Source organism: Ovis aries, chromosome 2, assembly GCF_016772045.2.
Source record: "Ovis aries strain OAR_USU_Benz2616 breed Rambouillet chromosome 2, ARS-UI_Ramb_v3.0, whole genome shotgun sequence".
NCBI classification, from domain to species: domain Eukaryota; kingdom Metazoa; phylum Chordata; class Mammalia; order Artiodactyla; family Bovidae; genus Ovis; species Ovis aries.
Genome location: NC_056055.1, coordinates 246,673,834 through 246,697,839, shown reverse-complemented (window position 1 = coordinate 246,697,839; position 24,006 = coordinate 246,673,834). Strand labels below are relative to the sequence as shown.

At 51.6% G+C, this 24,006-nt stretch overlaps 1 protein-coding gene across 10 annotated transcripts in view; it reads right to left on the bottom strand.

Moving 5' to 3' along the window:
- The window catches only part of TMCO4 (transmembrane and coiled-coil domains 4), a 110,473-nt gene that overhangs the window by 27,346 nt on the left and 59,121 nt on the right, over nucleotides 1–24,006 (bottom strand). For 8 of the 10 annotated variants that reach the window (XM_060410755.1, XM_042244689.1, XM_042244692.1 and 5 more), the window contains one exon: nucleotides 21,543–21,627. In XM_060410755.1, coding sequence (XP_060266738.1) covers nucleotides 21,543–21,627 — 85 coding nt within the window. Of the gene's footprint in view, nucleotides 1–280; nucleotides 17,632–20,567; nucleotides 20,832–21,542; nucleotides 21,628–24,006 lie in introns of those variants that run through there. The other 2 variants (XM_060410758.1, XM_060410757.1) reach the window with 2 other exon arrangements.

Sequence of the window (24,006 nt, the reverse complement as noted above, 5' to 3'; positions counted from 1 at the left end):
CCCTTCTGACGGTTACACAGTCAGAGGTGCTCTCCTTACATCTTAAAACATGATTTGTTCTCTGGAACAAAAGGCAAACCTGGAGATAAGCCACGAAGCCGACTCTTGGTGACACACAGGTGTTAGCTAAAAAAGCTTAGCGGGAATCATTTCAGACCCACCCAAGGGAGAATCCTACGTCCTGTTGCCAGAATGATACAGTCCAGGAGGGGGAAGTCTTGAGTTAAGAAAACCGGCCACTGAATTAGATGCTGGGGGAAAAAAATGTCAAAATTCATTGTTTGGTCCAAACCTTTATAATACCAGAAAATTTCAGTTTTCCAGGTAAAACACAGAACATCCTCACTCAGGTTCCACTTTCAGAGTCAAGAAGGGCCCTTCCATGGACACATGCGGTTCTTCAGGTCACAGTGGAGTTCCCTCGTGGTCCAGCGGCTGAGACGCCACACTCCAAATGCAGGCTGTCTGGGTTCAACCCCTGGTCAGGGGACTAGACCCCACATGCCACAACTAAGACCCAGCACAGCCAAATAAATGTTTTAAAAAAGAAACTGGGATTTAACATTTTACTAATAATAACGAATATAAGACCACCTTACCACCATTTAACTGCAGGAACCATAAGTGTTTTCTGAAATATGTGGGATTTATTCCAATTGCTACCATCAACTTTTCTTCCTGTGAATTTTTAAGGTGTGAAGATAGTCCCATAGCTTCATAAACAGTCAGGGGTCCAACAAGCATTGGTCACCTTCAAGTAGAGGACACAGGCATGCCCAGCTTTTAGGCATGGATTCCTTATTTTTTAAGCGGTCCTGCGTATGTTTTCAATACAATGCTTTTACTGCGAAGGTGGAGGCCCTTCACCCTGTTAGGACTTTGGAATTAAGGCAGCTCCATCCCTCCAGCAGTGGAGAAGAAATGCTCTGTCGGTCCTGTTTTTTTCTTTTTAGTTATGTATTTATTTATTTGGCTGCACTGGATGGGGTCGAGGCGCACGGCATCTCCCACCTTTGTTGCGGCATGCGGGATCTAGTGCCTCGAGCAGGGGCTGAGCCCAGGCCCCCTGCACTGGGCGTGAGGCATCTCGGCCACTGAAGCACCAGGAAGTGTTCACCAGTCTTGTCTTCACCTCTCCACTCTCGGTGCTTTTCGTCACGCACGTGTGCTATGAGAAACATTTCTTGTCCAAGCTGTCTTTGGCTTCTATCTCTTATTTTTATTCCTAATACAGGAGCCAAAGTGATCCCTTTAAAAGTCAAGTCGTAGGCACGAGGTAGGTACCTTCTGGGGGTGATGGAAATTTTCAACAACTGAGTCGTGTGATGGTTTGGACTGCACGTTTGCTGAAAATCACTGACTTACACACTGAAGATGGTGGATTGTGTAATATGCAAATTCCACTGGGGGGAGAGTCAGATCATTTCACTCTCACGCTCAAGACCCTCTCGTGCAGTCCATCTCTCCTGGGGTAAGTCAGCTTCAGCAGCTCCTGAAGCCCGCTGGGACCTCCCCCACGCATCCCTCACTCGCTCTGCTCCAGGCAGACTGGCCTCGCTGTTCCAGAACACGCCAGGCCTTTCCCTGATCCCCCTTTCGCGGACCCCTCCTCCCAATGCCCTTCCCCCTGACATCCACACACCTCCCCCCGGCACCTCTCTGCTTAACTGTCACCCTCCAAGGGGAGGAGGATTCGACCTCCCACCCCGCCCAGGAGTCCCATCTCTCTTCTCTGATTTCCTTTTCTCCACAGCACTTGAAACCATCTAACTCATGCCCTAGTTGTCTTTTAAAATCTCTTTTACAGTCTGTCTGCCACTACATGGGACCTCCCCGAGGGCTGAGACTGTTCTTTCTCATGTTCCCCAGGGAGGTCTGTATAGTCAAAGCTATGGTTTTTCCAGGAGTCATGTATGAATGTGAGAGTTGGACCATAAAGAAGGCTGAGCACCGAAGAACTGATGCTTTTGAACTGTGGTGTTGGAGAAGACTCTTGAGAGTCCCTTGGACAGCAAGGAGATCAAAACAGCCAATCCTAAAGGAAATCAGTCCTGAATATTCACTGGAAGGACTGATGCTGAAGCTGAAACTCCAATACTTTGGCCACCTGATGCAAAGAGCCAACTCACTGGAAAAGACCCTGATGCTGGGAAAGAGTGAAGGCAGGAGGAGAAGGGGACGGCAGAGGACGAGATGGTGGAATGGTATCACTGACTCAATGGACATAAGTTTGAGCAAGCTCCGGGAGTTGGTGAAGGACAGGGAAGCCTGGCGTGTTGCAGTCCATGGGGTCACAAAGAGTTGAACACAGCTGAGCTATTGAGCAACAACAGGGAATCCCCAGGGCCTTCAGCAAACAGCACCTGGCAGAGGTGCTGTGCTCAGTAAGTACTTGTGGGATGAACAAAAGCAAGCCACGGGACTCGGCAGTATGAACCCTTTGTGGTGAGAAAACATGCAAAAAAAATTTTTTTTTCCCTCCTGGTACAACTTCTTCTGAGAGGTGCCAGTCGAGGATCTCTGGAGACTGGATAATGAAGAGCAAGTGCTGACTCTGCTGAAAGTAAATGTGAGCGTGTCTAACCACTGCTCTCAGCTGTTTGAGCTTCCCTGCTGGCCCAGTCAGTAAAGAAGCCTCTGCAACGCAGGAGACACGAGTTCCATCCCTGGGGTGGGAAGATCCCCCAGAGGAGGGCATGACAACCCACTCCAGTATTCGTGCCTGGAGAATCCCATGGACGGAGGAGGCTGGCGGGCTAAGGTCCACAGGGTTGCAAAGAGTCAGACACGGCTGAAGCAACTGAGCGCTCAAGTGAGGACTCAGCTCTTTAGCTGCTGGTTTCCAGGGTTCTGCTCCTGTGGCTAGCTGCGGTCTGCAGCGGGCAAGAACATGAACGGTCCTTCTGACCCCGCCCAGACTGAGCCAACCCGCCCTCAGTCTCCTCCCCTGGCGTCTGACAGTGTGAGTCAGAGGCTTGTGGTGACCCTCCCAAGAAGCACCTGACATCAGCCATATCCACAGAATCCCCTGGGCTTGGCCTACGTGATACGGAAGGCTCGGGATCTCCAGACCTTCAGGAGCTTCGTGGTGTAGCTCAAGGTGCCTCATCTCTGGGGGCAAAGATCCAGAGCGAATTTGAGGGCCTGCATGAGTGCAAACCGCCGCCGGCCAGTTAAATGCCGCCTGTCTCACAGGGCAGGTGCCCTGATTAGGACTATCAGGTGGCTGTTGCGACTCACAGAATTTCTGGATTCAGGTAGCTTTTTGTCGTTACATTCTTTCTCCACCAGAAGGCGCTGAAAGAGTGACTAGTGCCCCACGCAGGGCTGGGAAATGTTTGCCAGCAGAAAGGGCCCAAGGGCACGGAGGTTGGGAATCGCCAGTCTGGGAGAAGTTGCTTGACCTTGAGCACAAAAGAAATCTTCAAATGCTGGTTTTGCGTGCATTGAAGTCAGTTGTTTAGTAACTTGGAGCCTTAGCTTCCTCGTGTAAAATGGAGATAAGACAATAATGTTGATTTCCCGGGGCTGGAGTGAGGTTGTTATATGCTCAGGGTGGTGCCCAGCACATGCCTGGTCAGTGGGATCCACTGTTTTTCCCATGCAGACAATCAAGTTGGCAGCGAGGAAGAAATGGTGGGCAGGACACACTGTTTTCGGAGAGGGCTTTGCCATTACAGTACCACGCCTGTTTCTGCTGCTGCTGCTGCTGCTGCTAAGTTGCTTCAGTCCTGTCCAACCTTGTGCGACCCCATAGACGGCAGTCCACTAGGCTCCCTGTCCCCGGGATTCTCCAGGCAAGAACACTGGAGTGGGTTGCCATTTCCTTCTCCAATGCATGAAAGTGAAAAGGGAAAGTGAAGTCGCTCAGTCGTGTCCAACTCTTCGCGACCCCATGGACTGCAGCCTACCAGGCTCCTCCATCCATGGGATTTTCCAGGCAAGAGGACTGGAGTGGGGTGCCATTGCCTTCTCCGTGCCTGTTTCTAGCCACCTGCTAATTGCAGGTACTATTTGAGGAGGCAGTGGCGGGGAGCGGTGATGCCGGGCACGTGGTCGGAGGACGAAGCCTCTGGAGAGAAGCAGCTATAGAGCTATAAACTACGGGTAAACACTTCCTCATTTACTAAAACACATTTTTTTTTTGGCCCCGCCACTCAGCCTGTGGGATCTCAGTTAGTCAACTAAGGATTGAACCCGCACCCCTGGCAGGGAAAGCACACAGTCCTAACCGCTGGACCGCCAGGAAAGTCTCAAAATTAAAAAAATGTTATGGTAAAATACTCGTAACATAAGAGTTTTCATCTTAACCATTAAAACATTTTTTTTGATGTGGACCTTTTAAAAAAGTCTTTATTGAATTTGTTACAATATTGCTTCTGCTTTATTTTTTAGTTTTTAGCTGTGACACTTGTGGGGTCTTAGTTTCCCGAGTAGGGGTCCCAGCCCCCTGCACTGGAAGGCTACGTCTAAACCCACTGGTCCTCCAGGGACGTTCCTTAACCATTTTTAAGAGTACAGCTCAGTAGCATTAAGTATAGCCACACTGTTGTGCAACCATCTTGCTTTTTATCACTCAGGATTTAGATAAATCAGTTTCTATCTTGTCAACTGCTCTTATCACACCAGACTCCTGATATGACACTTTTACCACTGGGGTGCTCCTGGCACTCTGGGGATTGTCTTAGCTTTTCAAACAAAACCAATCACACACACAAAAAAACCCCCCAACAGCTGAGGATGGCTACTTCTTCACAACAGCAGGAACCCTTTTACTCTAGAGCCTTGGTCTTTAAAACCCTCTCTGTTGCTGTTTGGTCCCCAAGTCGGGTCTGACCCTTTGCGACCCCCTGGACTGCAGCACGCCAGGCCTCCCTGTCCTTCATTATCTCCTGGAGCTTGCTCAAACTCATGTCCATCAAGTCGGCGATGCCATCCAACCATCTCATCCTCTGTCGCCCCCTTCTCCTCCTGCCTTCAATCTTTCCCAGCATCAGGGTCTTTTCCAATGAGTTAGTTCTTTGCAACAGGTGGCCAAAGTATTGGAGCTTTAGCATCAGCATCAGTCCTTCCAATGAATATTCAGGGTTGATTTCCTCTAAGATGGACCGGTTTGAACTCCTGGCTATCCAAGGCACTCTCACGAGTCCTCCACCACAATTTGAAAGGTCAATTCTCTGGCACTCAGGCTTCTTTAAGGTCCAACTCTCACATCTCTACATGACTAATGGAAAAACCATAGCTTTGACTATATGGACCTCTGTCAGCAAAGTGATGTCTCTGCTTTTTCCTATGCCGTCTAGGTTTCTCATAGCCTTTCTTCCAAGGGGCAAGCGTCTTTCAACCTCATGGCTACAGTCACCATCCGCAGTGATTCTGAGGCCCAAGAAAATAAAACCTGTCATTGCTTCCACTTTTTCCCCTTCCCTTTGCCGTGAAGTGACGAGACCAGATGCCACGATCTTAGCTTTCTGAATGTTGGATTTTAAGCCAGCTTTTCCACTCTCCTCTTTCACCCTCATGAAGACGGTCTTCAGTTCCGCTTCACTTTCTGCCATTAGAATAGTGCATATCTGAGGTTGTTGATAAACTGAGTCTTTGTCAAACTAGACACTCTTAAAATGTACCAAGTAGGGCTAGCTCTTTCAGAGTCCCACGGAGAATCCCTTCTGCACGACGAGGGAGGACCCTGTGTCGCTGGGAATGGCCACTCCCGGCTTCGCCGCTGTCATTCTGTCCTCTCCAGACCATGTGCTTTCGGAACATGAGGCAGGCTCTGGCGGTGCCTGCCCGATCTCTCCAACCAGCCTCCTCTAGGAGCTTCACAGAAATCTCACCACACGGCAGGAAAGGCCACATCACACGCTCCCACAAGCCTATCACACTGTCAGTAATGAGATTCTCCCGCGCTGCAAAGACCACAGTTTGAGAAGCGAAAAAGAAGGATGTTCTTCCTCCTGACAGGGGGTTGTGTGTGCACGGACAGATAAGGTGGGAAATGAACGAGGAAGTTACCTCCTGATGGCGGGTCCAGAAAACAGACCTTGAAGAAAATGCTGTGAACCGCATCTAACACAAATGGAATCCATGCCAAAGACACACGTAAACGCAAGATAAACGCACAGACGCGGCGGAGGGGCGAGCGAGAGGTCCAGGAGCCGGAGGGAAGGGAGATGAAGGCAAGCTTTGACTGTCCCCCTCCTCCCAAGCCTTCAGTGGAATGAGGTTCACACTAGAAAGAACCGTTTAAGGGAGCCCATTTGGATGGATTATAGGGATTTGGGATGATTTCATGGAAGGAGTAAGCCTTCATCTCTCCCTTTTGATTTCCGTCTTTTCCATTCGGCAAAGTGGTAAGGCTGTTACTAGCATCTGGGGGCCCGAAAAATTAATCTGCGTGCCTGACCTCTCGTGGCTGCCCACCCGCCTCTCCAGGGGAGGCTAAAGCGGGGTCTGTCTGCAGACAAAGCAACTGGGAGATGCGATTCCGTAGAAGGGAAAGAAATTGCATCAAAGGCGATGTCTGCTGTCCTGGAGATGAAAGAGCCAGCTGACTGAGTGACAGCCTGCTCTGCATTTCAGCTGGTGGCAGCCCAGACTCAGTTTCCAGCCAAGCGAGAGTTTAGGAATTCAAGGGTCAGGATGTCTAAGCGTATCTGAGCTTAGTGAGGAACTCTTTTGCCTTGGTTTTATCCTTCAAATATCACAGGCAGTCATGCTGGTCTAACTCCTTAGGAGCTGGGACAGAAACTGGAGCGAGAGATCTTGCTGCAAAGGTTTTTCCTCTGTTGTTTGTTTTTAAACAAAGTTCTGGTATTCTATTTCTTAACCTCCCTTCTTTTCTTTGTCACCATCACAGCTTACCTAGGCTAAGAGCTTCATACATATACTGCTTCATTTTCTTCTCATAGCAATCCTAGAAGGCAAGCAGGACTACTCCCATTTTACGATGGGAAAAACTTGCCTCAGAGACACTAAGTGATTTGCCCAAAGTCACACAATAAGGGGCAGAGTGGAATTCAGCGATGCCTACATTTTCTCTCCTACTCTACTTCCCTAATCTTGAGCCGAAACATGTCTTTTGATAACTGCGACATCTTGTAAAATTGAATATTAAAACCAGAACAACACAACTTGCCAAGATAAACAGTTCTTATTCGGTTGATTCAAGACACACACTAGCAGGCTGGAGTTTGCTGGAAGACTGGTATCCTGATGTGGGTACCACGCCAAAGGCACACGACCTTTTGCTTTGCTAACCTTGGGAACACCTGCCAAACCAAGGTGGGTGGAAAGATCACACAAAGGAAGAGGGGTCTGCATGAATCCTGCCACACTGCGCAGTTTCTGGTGGGGAGTTATGGCTGTCAGTCCATACCCTAGCACGTACACTCAATTCCCCACCAGAAGGGTTAAATTGAGCAAGATGACGTAACTTAGAAGTAGCTGCTGGTCAGCTTCAGGCTGTGAGCCAGTCTAACACCAGCAGATTCATTATCTATATGCATATACACAAATAAAATGTCTTATATATTCTATTGGTTAGCTACTGCTGTGTAACAAATAATCCCCAGACTCAGTGACTTGAAATAACCATTTGTTATTTCTCATGAGCCTACCAATGGGCTATGCAGTTCTGCTCAGATCATTCCAGCATGCTTGATCCCACTGGGTTTACTCATGTGTCTACGACCAGCTGGTGGGTAGGCTGGGGGCTGGCTACGATTACATGGCTTTGCCTCACGTGTCTTCCATCCCCCAGGGGGCTAGCCTTGACTTGTTCTTAAGGCAAGGATGACACCCATGCGCAAGATCTTCTGAAGCTTAAGTCTGAAATGGATATGATGTCATTTCCTTTACTTAGTTTTTTTTAGTGAACGCAAGTCACAAGGCCAGCCAAGATTCAAAGGGTGGAGAAACGGACTGCACTTCTTGATGGGAAGAGCTTCAAGGTCATATTGAAAAAGATGTGAAAGCAAGGAGGGGTGGAGAAGTAGGGCCATTTTTTGCTGCAATCAGTCTACCGCAGATATATGCAACATATCCGAAACACTGCAAAGTACTGACAGCTCGTGTGCAGGAAGCAACGGGTCAGAATCCCTGGTGACACCAGTACTAGGTGAATGTCCCTTTGAATTCTCACCCAGTGAGAAGAGGAGTGGGAGGAACACCGGGTGGGAGTGTCGCCTGGGGACTGAAGTGGCCCAGCCAGGATGTTGGCAAGTGGCTGCTTTCAGGGGTGTGGTTTTGGGACCCTGAATGAAGGCAGGATCCTCCTAGAGAACTGGAAAATAGGCCAAGGCAGAATCCTTTAGGCAAGATCAAGGTAGGGTGTTCAAGCACTGATTTGATCAAGTGCAAGATCAAGCAACCAGGTCCAAAGGCCCAGCGGTCAGAGCTGCAGAGCGGGGTCTGGAGGCCTTCATTCACTTATGATAAAGGCAGCTGGTGGTCATGGGCACGGTCCTGGATTCGGGGAACGGGGCTAGATGTTCCGTCTGTATTATCACAGTGATAGTCGCTGTTTTTTGAAGTAGAGTTCCTCGAGGAGCTACTGCAGCAAGGCTCTCTTCGAGGTAAACTTGCTCAGTCTTTGAAAATATCCTTTGGCTTCCACCTCGAATGATAGTTTAGCTGGATGGATATACAATTTTAGATTGACAGCTATTTTTTTTGTTTTCTTTTCTGGTTTCTATTGTTTTGAGAAGTCTCATCAGTCTAGTTGAGGTTTCTTTCTAAGTATTATTTCTAAAAATTCATTTTAAAAGTAATTAAATAATTCCTTTTTACCTCTGGAGTTCACTATGATCTGTGTAGGTATAACATATTTATTCTGCTCAAGACTCATGTTCCCTGAACCTTAGGAATCGTGTCTGTCAGTCAATCTCAGTCAGTAAACTGTCTCTCTTTCCTATTCTCTCCTTTCTGGAGTTGGAATTAGGCAACTGCTGAGCATTAACTTCTCTTTCCTACCTTCTATCTCTTTGTCTCTGCACAACGCACTGGGAGTAATTCTTCAAACCGATCCTCCAATTCATTATTTCCCTCTCTAAGTGTAAGTAAGTGTCAGTCACTCAGTCGATCCCATGGCAATCTCAGAGGAGCCCACCAGGCTCCTCAGTCCATGAACTTCTCCAGGCAAGAACACTGGAGTGGGTTGCCATTTCCTTCTCCAGGGCCCCTGCAGGGGAAATTAGAATGGTACGTCTCAAGTCCAAGGGAGCCCCCTGGGCACGTTCATTATCAGAGTGATCCTCCGCTTTGTAAAGCGCTTCTGACTGCCAGACTGTTGAATTGTGAGCCACTCAGGAGGCGCTGCTCTTCTGACCTTAACATATCTAATACGTACCCCAAAGATCTTTCCTTTGGGAAGGATTAGCTTTGTCTAATCTGTTTAACTTTCCCACCAAAGTTTTAATTTCAATGACTATTTTTTTCATTTCTAAAAGTTCCACTGGTTTCATTTTAAAACCTCCCTGTACTTCTTTTTTTTCCCCAGCATCTTACTCTTTCTACTTATCCTTCAATGTTTTAATTTATGTCCTTAATGATTATAATCATGCTTATTTTTTTGAGGGGGGCACTCCTTCAGGCCATTCTGTTAAATTAAGGATCTAATCTTGATGTTTGCTTCTTGGCGCTTTTCCCATATAGTGGTTTTTTTTTTTTTTCATGTTTTTATAAATTTTATGGAATAAGACCTTATCTTTAAAGCTGCTCTTACATGGGAATCTGTGTAGTTTGGATTGAGGACCTGTATGGTAATGCCTGTGGCTGGGAACGTGGCTGAAAATCCAGAGTGGTTATTCCCATTCTGCTAGTGCTTATAACCTGGGGTCCACAGCGCTGTCTACAGTTTAGCGAGTCTGAGTCCACTGAACTTCTGAGGTTCTCTGGACTCCGATGTCAGGTTCCCATTCTGACAGCAGCGGTCATGTTTCCACTGGGTAATTTACTTAAAGAGTCTAGATCTGGGTTCAAAATAAGATTTCCCCGTGGCTGCTTCCTCTTACCCGCTCCCAAGATTTATAGCTCTTTATTCCATTTCTGAAACAGATGATACAGTGATTGCTGGTCAGGAACAGTCAGGGCAGAGATCACTGATAAAGCTGCTGGTAGTAATGTCTTTATGACTAACGCTGCCATATCCTTGCATGAACAGCCTTGCAAAACTGTGGAGCCTCAGATCCCAGAGCGGGCCCAGTTCTGGCAGCAGCTCACCTCTTTGAATGACCCTGTGAGCATGAATGCATGTCTTTGGGCCTGAGTTCAAGTTCCCGGTGGGGTAACTGGAGGCATATCATAAGCCTGGTCATTGCTCTTCCTCCTCTCTGCCAATGACTTTCTCCACTCGGGTCTGCACAGGGCAGGGGCCTCCCAGTGACCTCTGTGATGCTGTGGAATCCTCAGAAACAACCCTAGCTGGGTTCCCTTCCGTCTTTTAAAATAAGTGCCGCAGGAACCTGATCTTGTATAGTTCTTGGTCATTAAAGAAAAAGGGGACATCGCTAATGGACCGACGGGATTTGATTTTTCTTTCTTAAGAGAAGTTCTTTTTCAGAGCATTTCCTCCTGATTTTCATCTGGGGAGGGGAAAAAGTTCACTGCAATGACAGCACACGCTGGGGAGCTGCTGCCTGGGAAGCCCAGGGACGCTTAGGAGGGCAGACCTTCTGCTTTGATGACATGAGCAGGGGTCCGATGGGGCCATGGGAGCTGGGCCAGGCCGCGCCTGTCCATCTCCTCATCCAGAAAGGGCTGGAGAATCACTGACTTGCAGGGCTGTTGGGAAGACTCTAAGAGATGATGTCAGGAAACACCTTTCCCAGCAGGAGCTCGGTAAATACCAGATCCTCCCCTCTTTATATCTCCCCCCACCTTTTTTTTTTTTTTTGGCTACACCTTGCAGCTTGTGGGATCTTAGTTCCTCAACCAGGGATCAAATCCAGGCCTCCAGCAGTGAAAGCATGTAGTCCTAACTGCTGGACCGCCAGGGAACTCCCTCTCTGCTTTGTATCTCTGATGTCTAATAAATACAGGCAGGGAAGATGTGGCTGGCTGACATGGAACTCTCTCAGACAGGCAGGAGGTGCTCAGTTCTGCAGAAGCCTCAAGGGAGGCCGCCGGCCGGACCCTCCCCGGCCGGCGCTTGCTGGAAGCCCGCTCTCCACTGGGCTCGTGAGGTGCATGCTCCAAAAGTCACCACCAGGTGGTGCTGTGGCAGCCATAGATGCTCCAGGCGTCCCGGGACACTCTGCCAGGACCTTCCAGGAAAGCCACCTGCAAGAGTTGGGCTGACCACACCCCAGAGCACCCGCCACGCCCCAGGGTCCCTGAGAAGAGCCCCGAGAAGAAGGCTCCAGACTTGACCCTGACTTTTACTGGCTGTGCAGCCTGGACAAGCTGGGTGAACACTCAGTTGTACCATTCAAGAGACAGGTCCAAGGTCCCCCCGGGGCAGTGGAGAGGGCCTTGCCATGGGTCACGGGGCCTAGGCCCGCCCAGGTTGGCTGGGACCATCAAAGAGACACTTCATGGGAAGAACCTGGCAGGAACGGTGACTCAGTCAGCTGGCTTCATTGAGTGCGGTTCAACAAGTCCCTCACAGGACTTGTCTTGTGGTCCAGCAGCTAAGACTCTGAGCTCCCAATGCAGGGGGCTTAGGTTTGATCCCTGGTCAGGGAACTAGATCTCACGTGCTGCAACTGAGACCCAGCGCAGCCAAATAAATAAATAAATACATATTAAAAACCAAACAAAACCCCCGCAGACCTCTTATGGGGTATCTAAGGCTGGGCCAAAGTTGGAGAAGACTCTTGAGAGTCCCTTGGACTGCAAGGAGATCCAACCAGTCCATCCTAAAGGAAATCAGTCCTGAATATTCATTGGAGGGACTGATGCTGAAGCTGAAGCTCCAATACTTTGGCCACCTGATGGAAAGAGCTGACTCCTTGGAAAAGACCCTGATGCTAGGAAAGATTGAAGGCGGGAGGAGAAGGGGTCGACAGAGGATGAGATGGTTGGATTGCATCACCGACTCGATGGACATGAGTTTGGGCAAGCTCTGGGAGTTGGTGATGGACAGGGAGGCCTGGTGTGCTGCGGTCCATGCGGTCACAAAGAGTCGGACACAACTGAGCAACTAAACTGACTCCCTTGCTTGCTAAGCTGTAAGCCATGTTCAACAACAGTCCCCTGAAGCCTCTATCCCCAGCAACTGCTAAATTACTAAATGTAAAATTACACCAGTGAGAGTCCAACTTGGGACTTGCCGCCTAATTAACATTCTTTCAAGTACCCAGGTGTTCAAAGCTGAAGACATCGTTATCTCCCTGCCTGAGTTTCTGCAGACACCCCTGCTACCACCCTCCCGACAATTAGGCAGCACCCTGGAGAGGTTATTCCCAGCCACGGTGTGGTCTTCATGGTACTGGGTCTGTAAACCTTTCCAGCGAGCAGAAGGCAGAGCTGTTTGAGGCTCTGATGGCTAATTAAGCCTGAACCTGAGCACTTAGCTCCTCACAGGAGAGTGTGAAACTCTCAGACAAAGTGAGGCAGGTTGAAAAGGATGGCCTTACCACCAGCAGAGCTGGTATCTCCACGTCCCCTTGTAGAAGTGAGAAATAGGATCAATGCTTTCTGCTTTTGCTCTGACGGCTAGGAAGTGAGTAGCTGAAGCCACAGCTGTTATAGCAGCTGGGTAATAACAGGGGAAAGTACAACCACAGCGGTAACAGGGACAAAGATAGCAGTTCCTGAACGCCTGAGACTTGCCAGCCATTTCTGCTAAGTGCTTTACATATATCACCCTATTCAGTTCTTTCAATCATGAGCTGAAGGAGGTATTACTGGATCCATTTCACAGGGGAGGAGACTGAGGCACAGGGACAGGACGTGTGCTCAGTGGCAGAGCTGAGATTCGGGTCTAGGCCTGCCCGCAGGGTCCACTCTCCTGCATTTGAGCTTCTCAGCTGGCTGTGTCCCCTCTTCACATCTGTGCTTTACTTTTGGCCCTGATGTTTCATATTTATCTATATTTCTTGAGAAGTCCTGCAAATCCAGGAGATGGGTTTTGCATAAATAAATAAATACAGGTCTGAGTACCAGTGAACCAAAGAAAGAAGAACGTTCTAGAGACTTGAAAAGTCAGAGTTCACACGGGGACACTTACGCTGGGGTGGCAGGGACAGGGGGACCCCCAAACTCAACCTCTGTCATTAAAATCTGAACTGTGGGGAACACGCCACCCACAGGCAGGAAGGTTCTAACCTTCTGTTCTACAAAGCAGACCTGGAGGTTTTCTAAAAGACCACCACTTTGGGGATATTGGCTAAGCAGGCTTGCTAGTCACGGAATTCTTAGATTTAAGGGGAAATAAAACCCTAACAGTTTTCATTATGGAATGCTGTGAACTGAGATAGCCCATTACTATGTAAACTGAGAAGACACGAGGTGCTTCCTTCCCCTGCTGGGATCCCCAAACCCCCAGAGGGCTGCTCCTTCACTGCAGAGGGTCTGGGTTCTTCAGTTATTATCAACCAGACTCATGCAAGGGACTAGTTTATACAACATTCTCAGTGAGGGGGAGGCCCAGGAGGGAGGGAAACTGAGAAAGGTCCCTGGGTGGGGATGTGTTCGTGAAGCTGGAGGGGCACCAGGGATCATCATGGCCGGGAAAATAATTCCTGGAAGCTGCCCCTCCCTCGCCCTGCAGAGAGAAGCTTTGGCAGATAATCTGTTTCCCAGGAGCTTGGACAGAGAGCGTGGACATCTGCTCCATTTGCATGAAATCGACAATTACTGGTGGACAGAAATGAATCAGCGTTCAGTTCCCAATGCTGTCTCTTGTGAATGTGCTTAATAGGGGCGCTGATCAGCTCCGGGTTCAAAATGGGTAAAATCTTGTTTCTGAAAAGGCTGAGCGCAGACCTGGGGGCACGCTGGCCACCCAGGCACTGAAGCCCTCGGGGCTCTGCTGCGGTGCCAGTGCCTCCCTGGAAATACATGAACACGAGCAGCCTTGACAGACTCTGAGCAGGGCCTAATGTTCCACAGCCCACAAGCCACTGACTTCCAGATTAAACTGATCCCTTCCTAAGTTCCTAACCAACCTGGGCAGAGTAGTAAGCTTCCTGTCACTGGGAGTGAGTAAGCAGATGCTAGTAGAGACTTCTGATGGATGATGTCAAGGGGATCCTATATGTGTAGGGGTCTGAACCGGATGACTCCAAATCATCTGTTGGAACCCTCAGTATAGGAGGCTATAATTTCTGATGTTTGTGGGATAAAATGAGCACCGAAGAATTGATGCTTTTGAACTGCAGTGCTGGAGAAGACTCTTGAGAGTCCCTCGGACAGCAGGGAGATCAAACCAGTCAGTCCTCAAGGAAATCAACCCTGAATATTCACTGGAAGGACTGATGCTGAAGCTGAAGCTCCAATACTCTGGCCACCTGATGCAAAGAGCTGACTCATTTGGAAAGACCCTGATGCTGGGAAAGATTGAAGGTGGGAGGAGACGGGGGCGACAGAGGAGATGGTTGGATGGTATCACCGACTCCACGGACATGAGTTTGAGCAAGCTCCGGGAGTTAGTGAAGGACAGGGAGGCCTGGCATGCTGCGGTCCACGGGGTCACAGAGAGTCGGACACGACTGAGCGGCTGAACAGTAACAATAAGCACTGTGTGGTTACACCCACCGCCCCAAGAGGCTGAGCCGTCACACTGGGTCCCGGCCCTCCACGTGCACGCTAGCGTGCCTCTTCCCTGGGCCAAGTCCCCCATTTCAAGAATGAAGTGGATGCAGTCCCTGCCCCCAGCCTCTTCACTGGCAAGAGAGGGATCTCTGCCCGCATCTTAGGTTCGTTTACACGTTAAGGGAAAGCTCCCGGGACTTCTCTGGCAGCCCAGCGGTTAAGACGTTGCCTTCCAAGGTAGGGGCTGTGGGGTCTACATCAGGTCAGGGAGCCAAGATTCCACAATCCTCCTGGCCAAAAATCCAAAACACAACACAGAAGCGATATCGTAACCAATCCAGTAAAGACTTTAAAAATGGTCCACATCAAACAAAAAAAAAGTTAAAAAATAAATAAATAAAGGAGAGAAAACACGCAAAGCACTTAGTACGGGTGCCGGGTACAGGCTGAATCAAAGCTGCTCGGCCGTTTCTGACTCTGTGACCCCGTGGACTGTCACACGCCAGGCTCCTCTGTCCAGGGGATTCTCCAGGCCAGAATACTGGAGTGGGTAGCCTTTCCCTTCTCCAGGGGATCTTCCTGACCCAGGGATCAAACCCGGGTCTCTGCACTACAAGCCAATTCTTAACTGTCTGAGCTACCAGGGAAGCCTTGGGTACAGAGCTTGCTCACTAAACCCTTGTGGTTAAGCCCTGAGCAAGCCCAGGAGGCCCCTGTGTCCCATTTAACTCCTCAGCCTGGCTTAGGGTGCAGGGCATTGGGACAGTGATGAGCAGGTTTCATGTATCTTGAAGTCTCCAGGAGAAGCAGTTGGATGGGGCCGACTTACAGATGCAGGATGGAAGGGGGAGCCAGGGCTGACGCCACGGATGGGCCCAGGTGCCCAGAGTGCGGCAGGCCTTGCGGGCTCTTATTGGCTGAGCCAAAATACAAACAGGTGAGCCAGCATATCCCGGGACGTCTTGCCAACAGTGTGGACAGGGCCGCCGCCCAGAGACAACGTGCAGGGTCACTAATGAATTCCCTTCACACCTTTTGAGAATGAAGAGACGCATCAGTGCACAAACAGCTGAGGCAGAACTGATTTCTCGGTTCACGTGGCCCCTTCCTGGCTCCACTTCCATGAGTCAGTCTGAATTGAGCTCTCTTTCCACTTTTTTGAGGCCTTCGAAAGTGAATGCATAGGAGCAATCACTGGATCTGGGGCCCAGGGTCTCTTGTGCTTGGATGGTGGCCCTTCTTGGCATCAGGCCCCGCACTCCACCCCCGGCCACCTGCTGGGGCCAGAAATACCCTTGGTCAGAGGATCAGTCACTTCCAAAGCAAATTCCTCTTGTCGGCGGGCAGATGGACCATTCACCTGGGAATTCTGGCTACGTTCCTCTCCTGCCCAAAGTTCGGCAGATGTACATTCTGTCCTGGATCTGAGCGGGCAGATCCTGCGCACGCCGAGCATGTGCTGGCTGGCCACACCTGCCGGGAGGTCCAGGAGTGGAGCGACCTGGGTCACTAGGGGCCTTGGGTGACCCACTGGCCGAGGTCTCGGGGCCGGTGGGGTCCACGTGCTCATGTAGCTCCAGCCTTTCACCACCCTAAGGCCTTGGCACTGTTCTCTGCAGGCGGCACTCATGGAGAACGCGAAACATGGATTGCATGTCCCTCATCAACTGACAGGTAATCAACCACTGACGGGTACCGGGTGCCTCGTATGTGCCAAGTCCTGTGCCAGGAGCTGGTGATACAGAGGTGAGCAACACAGACAGGGCCTGACCCGGAGCCCCGAGCGCAGAGTAAAGGGGGAGGGATGAAGCAGGACGCGGCCGCGGGAGCGGGACCCGGACTGAGGGCCAGGGCCTGGCGCTGGGGGCAGCCTCAGCTCTGCCACCTCCCTGTAGAACATGGTGAGTCAGATGCCTGCCCATGAGGAGGCCGCGAGGATCCGGGTTAACGGACACCATCAAGCATCAGCACAGACATCCGTCCCGTCTGTGGTGACAGACACCAAAGCCGAGAGCAGGGACTTCCCCAGGGGCCCAGTGGCGAAGAATCCGCCTGCAACTGGGGGCCTGGGTTCCATCCCTGCATTGGGAAGATCCCCTAGAGAAGGGAACGGCTACCCACTCCAGTCTTCTGGCCTGGAGAATTCCACGGACTGGACAGTTCAGAGGGTTGCAAAGAGTCAGACACGACTGAGCGGCTTTCACTCACTCACTCGCTCGCTACGTCGTCAGCCTTCCCAGGTGGCTCAGTGGTGAAGAGCCTGCCTGCCAATGCAGGAATCACAGGAGACTCAGGGGCAATCCCTGAATCAGGAAGACCTCCTGGAGAAGGAAATGGCAACCCACTCTAGTATTCCTGCCTGGGAAATCCCATGGACAGAGGGGCCTGGTGGGCTACCGCCCACGGCGTCGCTAGGAATTGAACACGACTTCGCGGCTGAGCACACACACGCTACGTCTCCAAGGCATTTTTATCCGGTCATGTCTGATTCCCTGGGCCCTGGGCTGGAGCCAGTCACCATCAGCACAGCTCAGAGTTTTGTCTGCCTGGAGCCTGCCCCCTGCCCGACTGGACCCAGCTCTATACTGGCCTCATCTCTGGTCCTCTGATGGGTAACCTTCTGGGGATCATCCCTGCCTCTGTCTGTGTGGGGGTCCCATGGCCGGAGCTCCTGGGTACCATCAACCTCTGGCGCTCTCATCCCAGCATCCTTAGGACCTGCCACACTCTGGCTTCCCATCAGGGGGTTCTTCTATCCTGCAAGCTATGAAGCAGGGTAGCGGAAGAAATGAAAGTCCCTATTTTGTAGATAAAGAAACTAATGTTTCAACTAAGAGTTCATTAGAGGCCAGAATCCAAGTAAGGTCTTCCAGCTGGAGTCCATGGTGGGAATGCTCAGTGGCCTCTCCCGGATGTCGGTTTGCCTTGCTCTAGCTGACGAAACATGAGCGAAAGTCACGTGTTAGTTCCAGGTGAAACCGAAGAGCCAGTGTGTAATTCACCACAATCTCAACCTCCTGCTGAGGGAGCTTCCACTGGCCTGGGTGGCTGAGTGACTACAAAGATCAGAGCCCCGGCCTACCCACGTTGCACGGGAGGCACAAGCGAGAAATGAGCCTCTGCTGTGCTCCATCTCTAAGGATGTGGGGTGTGTTTGTCCCTGCGGCATAACCTCACCTGTCCTGACTGATACAATGTGAACGTCTACGTTAGACACTTCACTTACAGAGCGTGCACTCTCTGTTCGTTTCATCCCAGATACAGGAGGCACAGGGGCTGCTCACACACAATTCCTGCCCTCAAGGGGTTCGTGGTCCAGACACCTATTTGGAAGGAAGCTGCCCACACTGAGCTTGAGGGAGGAGCAGGACCAGGTGAGGGATACCTTGGGGATGGCTGCATATCCCCTAAGCAGTAACCCCCTGCTGTCTGCAACGTCACTCAGGAAGGAAACGAAGCTGTGAGATGGTTAACGCCATAGGCAGCTTTTCTTGGGGGAGGGGGAGAAAGGATGGGCTGTGGCTGGGTGGGAGCAGAGGGCCGGGGGAGGCTGGCTGAAGGATGCTGTGCTCTGGGTGACTCTAGGATTTATTGCTACATCTCATTACTTGGTCTCAAGGGAATCCAGAAAACAATTAGTACATTCAATTGCATTAGAGTAATTCCTTTTTTACATTTCCCCCAACTAAGATAATGACAGCTTTCCTGCAGTTAGGAGAAGGTCTTCTCTGTGTAAAGATTAATTGGGTGTTAAACGAGCAGGACTGCCTGAAACCAGACAGCTGAGCTGGAATGAATTAGATGTGAAACAGCAGCTCCAGGGAAAGGGTGAATAATTCATTCATGACCACAGTCAGCTGCGGACTTGAAGCTGCCCCACCAGTAACCCAGGCCAGTGCTTGGGAGGGGTTGTCAAGAAAGACGGGGTTGGGGGGGGGAAAGGCAAATGCAGGAAGGGAGAAACAGAACCCGGGGGCCCCCACTCTGATGGGAGGCCGATTTTTCTCAACTCAGGCCATGGTTAAGGTCACCTACGTGTGTGTGGTGTTCTAATGAGTCCCCCCCCTCGCCTTTTTTTGTTTTTTGGCCTCACTGTGCAGCCTGTGGGCTCTTCGTTTCTGACCAGGCCTCGAACCTGAGTCCTCGGCAGTGAAAGCGTGCAGCCCTAACCATGGGACCTCCAGGGAATTTCAAGCCAGCTCCCTCTTATACAGCTTAAGACAGATCTTAGCATAAAATAAATGCTCAGTAGGAATCCCCAGGCTCTCACACGCCAGCATCTGTGTGCACTCCTGCATGTAACCCTTACAGCCTTGATGACAATACTATTATTACTCAGGGTGTTGCCTGAGTCCCCTGGAGTTCAAAAAGGTGAGGCTTGCCTCGAAGTGGGAGTAGGATTCAAAGGGGATGCCCAGACTCCAGAGCCTGCATATCTGCAGCAGCAGAGCCGGGTCTCTTGGTGGCCCCGTCCCTAGCTGAGCACAGAGGCCTGCATCTGTGTGGTCCTTCTGGCTCTGTCCGCCTCTCATCTTTGATGGGTGGGGACTGGCTGAAAAGTGAAGGGCGCTCAGTCGTGTCCAACCCTGCGACCCCATGGACTATGCAGTCCATGGAATTCTCCAGGCCAGAATACTGGAGTGGGCAGCCTTTCCCCTTCTCCAGGGGATCTTCCCGACTCAGGGATGGAACCCGGGACTGGGTGGTAAGCGGTGAAGTCCTGCAGACCAGAGGCTCACTGGATGGCTGGGGAGAGAATGTGGGAAGTAAGGGGGAAAGAGGACACAGGAAGACGAGGGCCCCGGTCAACACGCAGGCGCGCGAGCCCATTTTTGTGAGTGTGCGTCCACATTTCACTCACGTGGCTCCGCGGCCCCGCTGGCCTTCGGGCCAGGCCCCCAAGGAGGCTGCGCAGCAGCAACCGGCTCTGGGTTCAGGACCCTCTGCTCCGCTCTGCAGGCGGGCGGGTATCATTTCCGACTCCCTATTTCTATGAACCATCAGGAGTTCCCTTCTTGCTCTTTGGAAAGGCAGAGAGAAAGGGGAAATACAGGACTCTAAGGCCTGGTATCAGGGGCTCACCGTCTACCTGGAGGTGGCTGAGGGGGCTGGCAGGGCGGACAGGGTCAAAGGGCATGGCTTGCCCCTGCCCTGCCCTACCCCACCAGCGTGTCCCACCTTCCACCACGGGAGCGCAGCCCACGCCTGGAATAAGCCTCGGCCACCACGGGCAGACCCCTTTTTGGGGAGCTCTTAACCAGGGCGAGGCAAAGGGTGACTGTGGTGTTCTCTCGCCTCCTGTCCGGACACGGCGGGATGGGATGTTACTAGAGGGGAAACCACCAGGCTGATGGAGACGATTCTCGTTCAAAGCGTTCTGGCTTCAAGTTTTTCCTTTAGGAGGTGATCGGGTGGGGACAAAACCAGCTGCGCTTTTGAGCACAGGGCTTCTATTCAGATTCGATCAAGCTCTTGTTATTTGGGAAGTTTCCCATCCTAGTTCCTTCTGTTTAAAATCCGCCCTGGACACAGAGAACAATGAGGGCGGCAGAGGTCCTTGGGGCTGGCTGAGTTGCTGCTCTGTGTGTGTGTGTTAATGTGTGTGAGTATATGGGAATGTGTCCATGGGTGTGTGTGGGTGTGAACCGCGGGCTGTCTGGGGCTGACCCCCAGCCCTGCCCCCAGTGCCTTCACGTTGAAAGCACGTTACTGAACGGCATGCCACACTCCCACAGGGGTCTGCAGTGGGTGGAACAGTGCCCCCTGCTGCCACCGAGATACGCGCTCAGAACCTGTGAGCGGGACCTGACTTGGACAAACTGTCTTTGCAGAAGTAATTAAATCACACACAGGTAATAGGTACCAGGTGTCTCAGTGGTAAAGAATCTACCCGCCAGTACAGGAGATGCAGGCGACGTGGGTTCAATCCCTGGGTCAAGAAAACCCCCTGGAGGAGGAAAGGGCAACCCACTCCAGTATTCTTGCCTGGAGAATCCCATGGACAGAGGAGCCTGGCGGGCTACAGTCCACGAGGGCGCAACGACTCAGACACAGCTGAGCACACACACGCGCCTGCGTCTGAGGCGAGGTCATCCTGGATTTGAGCGGGAAGCCCTGAAGTCGCCAAAACTGCCCTTAGGGGAGAAGAGAAGACGTAAAGGAGAGAAGGTGACGAGGGTGAGGCGTGGGTGCAATGTCGCATCTGCAAGCCGGGAAGTACGGCCAGCACTGGAAGCTGGAAGAGGCGAGGCTCCCCCAGAGCCTTCGGAGGGAACCGGCCCTGCCAACACCCCAACTTCAGAGCCCTCCCACCCCTCCTCTCCCACTCTAGAACCCACATCAGGATTTCCCAGGCGGTCCAGGGGTTAACAATCTGCCTGCCAACACAGAGGACATGGGTTCGATTCCTGTTCTGGGAAGATCCCGCGTGCCTCGGGGCACCTAGGCCTGTCGCCACAACCACTGAGCCTACCTACGTTCTAGAGCCCATGCTCTGCAACAAGAGAGGCTGCCACAGTGAAGCCCACGCCCGTCAGTGAAGCCGCAACTAGAGAAAGCCCGCGTGCAGTGACGAGGACCCAGCGTGGCCAAAATCAATCAATCAATAAAAAAACCCCACATCAGAAAACCAAGGCTGTTACTATAGGACTATCTCACATCCACTCTAATTTACATATGGAAGAAATAAGCAATTTTCCAAGTAACTATTTTTTCTTTTTCAAACGATTTTAAGCTTTCAACTAAGATCTGGGAACACAGCCACAAGACTTGGGTCCCCCGTGCGGAACCTCCAGCCTGGGGGACAGACTCAGGAAGGGTTTTCACCTGTAACAAGCCAGCCTTACCTTTTTCCTGAGCCATCTCCTGCAGACAGAAGTAGATGACTCTGGCTCCCAGGCTGAAGCCGATCAGGGTGACAGGCCGCCAGCCCTGGGGAAGAAGGGACACAGGTGTGCACAGCGGTTCCAGAAAGGCTGCCCTGATGACGGCTGCCCCTGCACACTTGACAGCAGCTGCCTTGCACTTCATGCATGGGGGCTGTGCTGTTCCTGACCCCGGGCTCTGATGTCTCCATCAGGAGAGGCGCTTATGCAGGAGGGCACCTACTCAGGAACCGGCTTCCTCTGAGGCTGACAGGCAGAGTGTTTCACTGGGTTAATTCCCTTTCATCTCACACCATTACCCAGCAGCCGTCTCTCCTTCCCCGGGTACCCATGTGCGGCAAATGACCGCAGTGAAGGGGGCCCTTCTGGAGCTGGGAGAGGGGGTGGGAGGTACCCCCAGATGCGATGGAGAAGAGGGCAAAGGGTGACGTGGAGCAACGGGACAACTGTTCTGTTCCTAGATACGAGAGCGGGGTGTGAAATGCTGGCCTTAAATGAGAAGAGGAGACAGTAAGTTAGACGGCTGTGTGCGGGATGGAAGGCTAACGAGGACCTACTGTTGGACTGCAAGGAGATCCAGCCAGTCCATCCTAAAGGAGATCAGTCCTGGGTGTTCACTGGAAGGACTGATGCTGAAGCTGAAACTCCAATACTCTGGCCACCTGATGCGAAGAGCTGACTCATTTGAAAAGACCCTGATGCTGGGAAAGATTGAGGGCGGGAGGAGAAGGGGATGACAGAGGATGAGATGGCTGGATGGCATCACTGACTCGACGGATATGAGTCTGAGTGAACTCCAGGAGATAGTGATGGACAGGGAGGCCTGGCGTGCTGCGATTCATGGGGTCACAAAGAGTCGGACACGACTGAGCGACTGAGCTGAACTGAACAGTGTATTCCAACATACAGCAGGTGCAGACAAGTACTGTTTGAGTCTACTTATACAAGGCACCTGGAAGAGTCAGATTCAGAGTCAGAAAGGACCCTGGTAGATCCAGGGGCCGTGGGGGGTGGAGGGGATGGGGGACAGGGACTCAGTGTTTCACGGGGTCAGAGTTTCAGTCTAGGGAGGTGGAGAATTCGGGAAGTGGACGATGGTGAGAGTCACACAACAGTGCGAATGCACCAGTGCCTCTGCACTGGACAGCTAGATGTGGTTAAAGCGGTATGTTTATGTTACGTGACTTCCACCACAAGAAGAAGAAGAACATAAACAGGATTCCCCTGTAAGGCTTCCCTGGTGGCTCAGACGGTACATCTGCCTGCAATGCGGGAGACCCGGGTTCGATCCCTGGGTCGAAAAGATCCCCTGGAGGAAGGAACTGGCAGCCCACTCCAGTACTCTTGCCTGGAAAATCCCATGGACAGAGGAGCTTGGTAGGTTATGGTCCATGGGGTGCCCTGGTGGTCCAGTGGTTAAGAATCCTTTCCAGTGCAGTGAGCATAGCTTTGATCCCTGGTTGGAGAACTAAGATCCCACATGTCTCAGAGCAACTAAGCCTGTGCAGCGCAGCTGCCGAGCCTGCGCACCGCGGCGAGTCTGCGTGCCTCGATGAGGGGTCCCACACGATGCAGTGAAGACCCGAGGCAGCCGAGTAATGAAAAACAGGTAAAGAGAAAAACAGGGGTTCCAAGTCAGATGCACAGAGGACCTTTCTGACTAAAGAACGTGCAGAAAGGGCAACCTGGAAAAGAAGGTCAGGAGAGGGGTCTGAGTACAGGGTCTACAGACATGGACGCAGATGGCAGGGGCAGGTGCGTTTCATCGGACCAGCCGGCCTCAGCACTCTACGCCTTTCTGTTGTGTTTGGGCCAATACGTGCATCAACTCCTTGCTGCCCCACCTCCATTTACTTCCACAGAAGTCCCTCCATTGAATCATATTCCAATTCCACAGAAAGTTTGCGGTCGAGGCTGCCAGTCACTGCCCAACAGCTACTCTCCCTTCATCCTTGGTAGCAAACTCCTGAGCTTTTCTGCCCCCATCCCCACCCCCACAGCTACCCAGCCAAAAACTAAGTTTCTCCAACTTCCTTGTAGCCAGGGACAGCCTCAGGACTGAGTCTTGGCCGAGGGATGTGGCGGCTTAGCTGCCCTGAGGCATGTGAGATCTTCCTGGCCTTTCACTTGTATCTTCCTGCCTCTGACTGTCTGGAATGTGGACGGAACCCTGACGGTTTTTGTATGGTATCTGGACCACTGGAGACGTGCTCGGAGCGTAGCTCTGTAGACATCTGTGCAGGAGGGGCTGACCCTGACCACACCTGCAGAGGCCTCTGACGCTCAGTCCTCACCTGATTCCTTGCTAGGGCGGCACAGTCAGTAACCCTTACTGGTCCGTCCTAAGACATATTTTTGCGGGGCATGGGCCCACCACACATCATTCGGGACCTTGTTGCCCAACCAGGGATGGAAGCTGGGCCCC